This window comes from Lepeophtheirus salmonis, chromosome 13, assembly GCF_016086655.4.
Source record: "Lepeophtheirus salmonis chromosome 13, UVic_Lsal_1.4, whole genome shotgun sequence".
NCBI lineage: Eukaryota > Metazoa > Arthropoda > Copepoda > Siphonostomatoida > Caligidae > Lepeophtheirus > Lepeophtheirus salmonis.
The window spans coordinates 13,000,032-13,010,031 of NC_052143.2; the positions used below are offsets into that span (position 1 = coordinate 13,000,032).

General features: G+C 31.5%; 1 protein-coding gene and 1 long non-coding RNA gene across 2 annotated transcripts; one reads left to right on the top strand and one right to left on the bottom strand.

Annotated features, from left to right (window-relative positions):
* Positions 1–556: 556 nt before the first annotated feature.
* On the bottom strand, positions 557–4,790 carry LOC121128518 (protein BTG2). The gene is made up of 2 exons (XM_040724101.2): positions 4,649–4,790; positions 557–4,319 (listed from the first exon to the last, which is right to left on the bottom strand). Exon 2 carries the CDS (start codon positions 4,267–4,269, stop codon positions 3,622–3,624), a length of 648 nt encoding a protein of 215 aa, XP_040580035.1. The 5' UTR covers positions 4,270–4,319; positions 4,649–4,790; the 3' UTR covers positions 557–3,621.
* A 601-nt stretch (positions 4,791–5,391) lies between these two features.
* LOC121128519 (uncharacterized) lies at positions 5,392–5,938 on the top strand. Its single transcript, XR_005868184.2, has 2 exons — positions 5,392–5,527; positions 5,632–5,938. It is a non-coding gene; the product is annotated as an uncharacterized lncRNA (long non-coding RNA).
* The last annotated feature ends 4,062 nt before the right edge of the window (positions 5,939–10,000 follow it).

Below are 10,000 nucleotides of genomic sequence, written 5' to 3' on the forward strand. Positions count from 1 at the left end.
TTATTTATTTATTTTTTTTATATTTTTTTTTGCTTTGCTATTATTTGTAACACACATACAGAGAGATTTATATCCACGAGGAACAAGATTGCATTCGTCTAAATGTGTCTTGAAGAATAAGAAGTTTATTTAATATAATAATTAGGTATGTATTTAATAATATTGACTTTCAGACTTGCAATTATAAAAAAAAATACTTATTTTTCTTCAAACAATGAATTACGATGATAATAATACAAGTCTTAATAGACGAAAAAATCAATACGTTTAATGGGAAAAAAGATAATTTATATGTACACACTCATAATCGAAAAATGGGGTGCAGGTCTGCACGTCCATCAGGGAAAAGAGGAGGTCGACTATTCTATTACTACTATCAACAGCATGTGATCAAGAGGTATAACGACAACGGGACGAACGGATATTCATCATCAATAGTTTAATTCGACTTATTTTGTATAATATTCATCGTGTTGGGAAATTGAGTTGTTTTTAAATGCCCTCATAACTATTATATATAGCTCATAAAATGGAATGAGAAAAATGTTCCTGGGTGTTTTTGTATGTAATTATGTTTTTATTTTAATTAATAATAATATAGGTATTATAAGAGAGAGTAAAATCATCATCGAAAAAATTTAACTGCTTAAAAGTGGAGAAGGAAGAATTAAAAAGAGATATAATATGTATAAGCAAGTATACGAAGAGGCAATAAGTTGCCCGGCGGTCATCTGTTCCCCCTCTTTCAACCATTGCGAAAGACACGAGTTTCCAGTTAAAGATATATATATTGTATTTTTTTTTCTATTTTTTTGGGGGTAAAAAGTTTTTTTTGTAGATAATAGTAGTAGTATTGTAGACAAGTGTTGAGGTTTATAGTGAATAATTAAAACTGAGAATATATATATATATATATGTTTAGTTTGTTTCTGCATATAAATTGTGATTAAGTAATAATAACTTTTATTAATCAATACACGTTTATATTATAAGAATATGTGTAATAATGGTTGTAGAAAGGGGAATTTTCAGACGCAATCTCACAACTAAATCCTTTCTCTAAGAACACTTGAGTATCTCATTCTCCCTCTCTCTTATGTCAGACAATTAACAATTAAAAGAATTGCATTAATCATTAATATATTTTCATTTCGCGTTACCATTGATAAAGATTCTTTGTAATTAAATGGTGTGATTATAGTTTTAGCTTTTGAGTCGCTAATGAGGGGGAAGGGATAATAGTAATAGATCGATAGCAGCAAACCCCTCACAAAATGCTCCAAATTTTTTTCGTTTGTTGCAATAAAATAAAATGATGTATGAAGAGATTATTAAAATGCGCCGCAAATTATTATTTAAATCATTAGGTGGGGGGGGTAGTGACTCAAGAGGTGAAAAAAAACACTTTGTTGGTTGGTCGGTCTGGGAGGGTTCCACAACGACGACAATGACACGACGAAAGAGGCAGAAAACAAGAGAGAAAAAAAAATTATTCAGAAAAAATAAACAGGTTGATAGTCCTTACAACACATAGACTACTTTTAACATCTTTTTGAACTTGATTAGAACACAAAATACGTCACAAACGTACGTATGTATACAAAATGGTTTGAAGGACAATCAACTGACTACTAACACGCGTGATATTTGTATATAATATAATGAATAGAGGGGGAAAAAAGCAAGCAAAACAAGACTCTTTAAGTACACTCAATCTATATTAAAAAATGGCAAATTTTGTCATTACTATATATATATACTTTTTAACAAGGGGGTAGGGGGTGGGGGTGGTTGGACACTTTGAACTTTAAAAAAGAAAAAAAATAGATGACATACTTTATATTTCTGTTTTTTTGTTTTGTTTGAGAGAAGTTACTACAGGCAATTTTACAATTTTTACATGTTTTTTTTATTGTTATATTATTTTGCGTTATGCGTGGGCTTTTATGTTTTTTTTTTAAAGAATAAAGATCAACTACTAACAGTCGCGCGCGTCAGGCCTGTTTGTTTTTGTTATATTTTATATATATATTTTTTTTTTGAAATAAATTATTTTTTTTTAAAGAAAAATATATCACAAGAATAACACGTCTTTAAAAATATCACAATTTCCTTTTTTTTCACGTTTTATCAGTCAATTAAAGAAAAATGGTATTATATTATTATTAAATATTATTTAATTGATTTTGTGGATGTATTTGCAAATTAATAAGAAAAAATTAACAAATATTTGAACTTAAAAGACTTTAAAAAGGCTTAGATTGCCCTTAAATGTGTATATATATGTGTGTTTTTACCTTGTTAAGAAGAAATGGCATTTACTTTTTAAGTGGGCGGGTGGTATGTATCGAGAGTAAGAGGAGGATAGATCAATAGGTGAAACAAAATAATACATGGTAAACTTTATAAAGATATCCTCAAAATTAAGAATACAATTAAACAATGAATTTTTTTAAATGAAGGAGAAATACAAAAAGGAAATTTCGCGTCTGGAAAAAAAAACAAAAAATATCTAAGCTCCATTTTTTGTGTGTGGAATTTATATATATGCTGTATATAAATAAAAAGAAAAAAAATCTAATAAAAAAATGAGATAGTTATAATAAGAGATCACGGCTAATGACTTAACCGACGAACTGAGGGAATATTAATAACAATGAAAATTATTAATTCTTTATAAAACATACATTTAATTGACAGAAAGGAGAAAAAAAATCAAAATAAGAGCCTCAATATTAATTAATTAATTATCGAAACTTTCCTTTAAAGAGAATAGAATATAAAAAATCATCAACATCATCAAATGGGTTAAGGAAAGAATAATAATAAATAGTTGTTGAGTCTGTTGTACCATCTTACATTCTTTGGATAAGGCCATTTTTGCGCGTTGGACAGAGTTTGGGCTGCTGTAGTTCCCAACAATACGAAGAGGTGAAGGGTACTCATTCACATTCATCCCGTCTTGGAGCATAAAGACTACTTCTCCTTCAATCCCAACGTAGGTCTAGTATTATAACTAGAAGTAGTAGAATTCGCATCTTCCTCTCTCTCTCTCTCCTTTTCCCAATTTAAAAGGAAAGAAAAACCATTTTTCTTGAGGTATCCAAAATGGAAGGGGGTGGGTGGGCACTGACTGGATGATGATAGTCGATCTTTAAATATGTAGACTATGCATTTCATTTCAACATTTAAAACCAAAGAAAAAAAAATATATATACGAAAAATTAATAGTAGTACGTCGATCGATCTGTCCATCATAAGGGGGGTTGGGGGTTCTTGTCATAGAAGTAGTAATTGTAGAGTTTGTTGTTGCATTCTTTCTTACGTTGATTCACTCGTTATTATTATTAATTATTATATAGAATATGCGTGAGTTGAATATTGTGGTTTGTATAAAAATCACAGCGTTCGTTCGTTCATTTGTTTTTTTGAATAAATGGTTGTCTTCTTCTCATCTTCTTTTTCCACCTCTTAATATACGTAGTAGTGGTAGATAAGTCGACGAGTAGTAGATGATGATAATAATAATAATAGTAGAAGTATAATAATAATAAGAATAATATTGTAGTGTAAAGTTGTAGTTGTGTGTTGTTATCAGGTCACTGAAATCTGGTGGTTTTTTTAGCTGGAGACGTAGGCCGTGAGTTGTTCCATGGAGGAGAGAGTGGATCGTCGAGGATCCAAGAGGTAATCAATGTTTCTGAGACTTTCTTTGCCACATGAGGGGGGCTTGATGTTGTTATGGGTCTTTGCGGGGATGTTCTTATTGGTGGTAGTGGTGGTGGAATTGTTGTGGTTACTATTAGAATTATTGACTTTGGATTCGAGAGAGGATTGAGGTGCCCAGGGTTGTTGAGAAGCGGAGAGATCACTGTACTCATAGAGAACGCAGATGGATCCATTTTCTCCGATGCGGTACGATACTTCTTTGGGGTCGATCCACATGGTAAGTTCCGAAGGAAAAGACTTTCTGAGTAATTTGGTGGAAATGGCAGAGTCTTCTGCAGCTTGGGAGATGACGGGGTCCAATCGTCCATTAATGCGGATGCATCGATAACCGGAGCCCTTAAAGGGTCTCTCGGGGAACCAATGATCACGATAACGGCGCTTCAACACCTCTGTCAAATTGTAACGAAAGCGATCCATCTGACAATCGGAGAGACCCTCATTCGTACCAGAGAGTCGGATCAGATGCGCCAAAAAGTTACAAGCTGAACTTAACTCCAGACTCATGTTAAACAAATTTGAATTAACCATTACACCGCACATTTTGATAGTTGCAATTCTTTAGCTTCTGGTCCTTGCATACAACACACCTCCTAAAAGTACAGGAAATCGTTACATATATGATGCTTCACTCTTATTCACACATTAAAAATTCAAATAAAAAATATTAAAAAAACGACTTATCTCGTTTGAGCAAGTTACTCCAAAAATTGGAAATAGAATTCGGGAAAACGAAGCAAACTTCCCTTTCCCTTCTTTCTTTCTCTCTCTCTCTATCTCTTTTACTCCCTCCCTTCTCTCTCTCTCTCTTCCCTCCTCCTACTCACGACATACTTCATTTTCCTCTAAAAAAACTCCCTTTCCCTACTTTAATTAACATATAATATATATCTCAAAAAGATATGATAGCAAAAATACTCACTTTGATGACTTCGGGTATCCAGTCTCTCTATTTCAAACCACGTTATTTTGTACTAACAAATTTTACAATTTATTTAATTATTATATTAAACACTTAGTTATTATTATATATATATTATGAGTCCAATTGTGAGTGGAATAGTTTACTTTGCTTGTTTTTTTTTCGAATTTTTGCTCTTTTTTGATGATGATATTTACTCATAGAAGTCGAACCTCACACTGTCTGATGGATTTTCTTATTTCTCCTTGCATCTAGAATTCTAATCCAAAGCGCACGCTTTGTATAAAAAAAAGGAAGGACGCTCCTATCTTGTACCCTGCGTTACTTCTTTATAAGAACATCATACATTTTTGTTGTGTACGAAAATCATATGACTTAACCATCCCTGTTTTATTATTTGTTGTCCCTCATTAAATTCTAAATATTTTTTTCTGGATTTTAATTCTAATTTGTACATAAAGGTACGAGATTAACAGACAAAACTCTTCTTTGACTCACGGTTTTCTCACTTGAATCTTTACGTACGCGTCTTACTTGTATTTTTTTTCCCATTGTGACGTCATATTCCCTTCTCTTTTTTATTGTGTGTGTACATGTCCCCTCTTCTTGTTTTTCCAAGTACTAAAAATGGAGAATTTTGATACATTACTGATACTTTTTGGAAATGACGTCTTAACTTGAATCTAGCAAAAAGGCTTCAATTCCAACTCTAACATTTATTTTTTTAAATTCAAATAATTTTTACTTCCAGAACAGATGGTCAAGTGGATTTTTAGGCTCAGTTTATGGTAAAAAGACTCTGTTTAGGGATGTTTTATTTTCCTTTATTTTTTGGTACCTTTTTGGTACTTTTTAAAACGTACCATAAATCTACTATAGGTAAAATATTTACTTTTTTATTTTAGATAGTTTAGTTTTATTTGATATTTGTACTAATAGTGGACTTATGATTAAATAGTATTTATTGATTTTTTCATGAGTAGGTAATATGAAACAAGCAATTCATCATCTAGCTATAGCCATTATAAGTAGAAGTAGTACACTAAACCACCATTTTTATTGAAAGAGAAATAAAGAAAGAGAGACAAAGGGAGGAAGAGACACAAAGCCAGAAGCCAAGCTTCAGTGAAGAAATAGAAACACAAAGGGCTGTGCTGAGTTGTGAGTTGTTTGTAGTCGATAGAGAGAGTTTTTGTGTGGATCATCGTTAACTAATTATTATATGTCATTATATTTAAAGAACTTGTTAGTAACAAGATCAGTAAACATAAATATTATGTGGAAAGGCAATTGCGTTTTATTTTATATTGAGTAGGGCCTCAATAAAACTTGTAGAAATAGAGGAGTCTACATATATTGGGGAAAGTTTTCCAGAACCCTTCTCTTTATATTTTTGGCGGCATGTTTCCATATGATGTAAAACTTTTTTTATTAGGTGATGAAGTGGAACTTTTTTTTATAACTAAAATGAAGTTTGGATCCGTCAACAATATTAAACTTTAATCTGTTAAAAAATTCTACTGCCAACCTCCCTCTTATCTAGAGTAATTACTAACTATTTAAGTCTTCCACCCCTGGTAGCCCTCTCTATGTAATTTTTATATAAGTGTATCGCTGCTGCGCAATGAATAGTCAATTTTCACGCTAGTTGGCCATCTTCAAATCTCGAGAATAGTTTTGAAAGGAGATATTTAGTCATTATTTGGTGAACAGAAATATCCAGGGACTTGGCTTGTGTTCGATAAGAAAATATATCAGCACATATATAATTGAAAGGCCAATCAAATCCGTTCAAATTGATGCATAATTCTGAGATGAATTGGCTGTGTATGCGCGTTTTGGTACAAATTGTACGTCAAAAATGAGATGAATAATTTTAAATGAAGGATTTACAGTCCTTTGGAGAAGATATTGCAATAAAATAATATAATATCCCATGAATCAATATATTAAGGGTGTATTTTTGACTATTTCAACACCAACTGATAAAAAAAAAGTATTCTGTGGTACAATATATAGTACTATGACTATTTGATCAGACGAATTTATGTGTCTTATTATAAAGTTCAAATACCCGCAGTTATATTACACCTAATTACACAATAACTCAAGTAATTTGAATAGATCTAAATGAAATGATGGCATCAATAGATTTATTGGGGGTTAATTAAAATGACAGATGTTGTAATTAAATACGGCGCAACGTAAATTGACCAATCTGTATAACCCCTTTGTGACATTTGAATCCTATAAGTATAATAGCCACTAAGTTAATGCTTGATTCTAATTTTTTTTTTTTTTGAAATTAGAATTCTTGTCGATTTTTAAAGACAAAACTGTTGGGGGTTTTTGATTATATTTTTCTAATTAAAATGAGCATTTTTTTATTTTTTCAAAATAGATGACTCGACTGTTTTTGCTGAGGTTAACATATATTTATAAAAAAATAAAATGATTTTTGAATATAATGAATATAACAGAGTCCCTACACATATCTGATATGGGCTAAAGAAAAAACAATTATAAGAAAAACGCCAAGAAAAATCCCAGCTTTTTTTCATTTTTTTAAATTGATACAGGCACCTAAAAGTCAGAATTAACGACCATTGTCGTTCAAATTTGCTAAAACGTCGAGTTCTTTCTCGATTACACCTTCCAAATCTGTTGATATGGGTTTCTTGTTACATCTGCAAGAGTATATCATCCCCTGATCTTTATTAAAGATGGCCTCCATCTTAAAAACCAACAGAAGATTAGGATCTGTGGCCATTACCCAATCAGTTTCTGACGTCGAGACTTGTAGTTTTGCCTTTTAATTTTACTTCACATATTCTTACCAAAAGACTCACCCTATTACACTCGTAGAAAATATGTGCTGACGTTTCTACTTTCTCACCCCAGAATGGGCAATTCATACTCTCATCCTCGTTATTCGTCTTATTCGTATAAATTGATGAGGTAGCGATTTTATAGCGGAACCATTTTTGCTTTGATGAAGTAAATGAGTTTTTAAAAAGTGTTTTTGTATCAATTTTAACCCTCGGGATATCTCTCAAAGATTCTTCAAATTGTCAGGATTAAAAAAGTTATTTTTCTGTTTCTTTTATCTGTACATAACGGATAAAAAAATATATATTGCACATTGATTTAAATCCAATGATTCTTTTAGCTGGCCCGTTAATTTGTAATTGGTAATATAAAGGAGGAATTTTCTTTTCCTGTGGATTTGTCGTTATTATTTAATTCCTGAGTAGTGAAAATCCTTTCCTGATTGTACCTAATGCTTATGAAATGTCAATTGCATTATTCTTTCTCTCCTCCGAAACATTCTTTGAATTGTCAGGGTTACAAGGTTTCTTTTTTTTTTAAAACTTGTTTATTGTACAAAGGATTTTCATAACAGGTTATAAGCGTAAGCTTAGCTGTTTACTCTCAAACATTCTTCAAATGGTCCGGGTTACCATTTTAATTTTCGTTTTTTTTTAATATAGGATATTTTTTTTGAAAAATTTGCTTACAATTTACAAACTTTGGCATGCTCAGCTGCTTCTCTTTTCTATTTCTTTATACGGCTCGACTCCAATTCGAATCAATTCTACTCTGATACCAGTAACAAGGCACCATTGAATTAATAAAACAATTTTGTTAAGATATAAAACTTATCATTGAATAAAAAATATCACTCTCTAGAGTGATGTTCAAGAAGATTGTCAATAGAGGAGGAGTCTCTCAAACTGCGTTTTGAATGAAATCGGAACCACATTTTATCTAAGATAATAAATCAATATAATGTGTATTCAATTATCCTTCCAAAAATATAAATAGGCTCGTAAAAGTATTAGCAAAGAAAAATTCTCTCATATGTTTTTCCAGATCATTTATGACGTTCATAAAAAGATGCATTTGAGATTTAGAGCCAGGTTAAAAACTATGTGCCTATGTTAGGGACAAAGTTATCACTAGCCTGTTGAAGGGAGGGGGGAGGGCTTGAGCTGCCTTAAAGTTTCTAACCCCCCGCCACTTTTTTAGTCATATATATATTAGTGTTGAGTTTCGGTCTAGAAATCCTAGACCGGTCTCAGACCTTTATATTTTTCGTTGGACCGAATTAGTTCAGACACAGAAAATTATTTGGTTTGGACCGATTTCATATAAAAATTTGGTCTAGATCGATCCAAAGGAAAAGTTTAGTCTAGACCGATTTTACAGATAAATTGTTTATAACCTGACATCATATGTTTTTTTTCAAATATAATGATGTGATACAAAGTTTAAACAGAGATTGCTCGGATTAATTTTGATCCCGCTGTCTCTTATATGTACGCAGTATTTTGTTCTAGAACTTAGCGTGTATTTTTGAGATTTTTTTGAAAAAAATGAATGACAGTTGATCTAGAAAAAAAATTTGTCTCTCATAATATATAAGACAGAAAAAAAAAATCAGTCGATAGATTGAGACTGAATCAAAGTTGGTCCACAGTCTGCACTTAAAAATCGATCTAGAAGAAATCACTTAAGACCGAACCCAAAAAAAAATTCGGTGCTGCACCGAGTGTCAAGAATAATACATATATATATATATATACAGGTTGTGATGTCTGTGCAAGTTGCAACTTGTATAATTAAATTGAACAAGCATTAATTTTTTCATCTTGAATTTTTTTTTTTCAAAAAAGGAATCATAAATTTCAAATATCCACAGCTATTCACAAAAAATTTCAGAAATTAAATTTTGGGAAAAAAATTCAAAAATCCACAGACGTCCACAAAAAATTTCAAATATTTTTTCAAACAAAATTCAAATATTAAATTTTTTTCAAAAGTCCACAGCTGGTCACCTAATATTAATTTTTTCAAAAATGCTCAGCTGTACACAAAAAAATTCAAAAAAAAATAAATGTTTTGGATTTTATTTTTGAATGATTCCATTTTTTGGAAAATTCGGATATTTTTTTAGTGGGGGGGGGAGAGCTACAGTCCTTCCATTACATTGATACTACCATTTCATTTTGATCTGATCTAATGGTACGCATTTTATTTTCTTCAATTTTTCAAGAGTAAAATTTAAAATAGATGTTTGTTGAGGACATTTATTTAACAAAATCATCTGAAAATAGTGCTCGGCACAACTATTATTCAATATGTGAGCCTTTGGCTCTAATAATTGCCTATATACGAAGCCTAAATCCCTTGCAGACATTGACTATGTAGTCGGACTCGAGCTTTGTTCACTCCTTCTTGATGGAAGCCACTAGAGACTCGATACTCCTGTGAGGAATAGCACATAACCCCTCCTCCAGACACACCTAGATCGAGTTGTCCTAAATTTTCGCTTCTGGAGAAGAGGGCGGC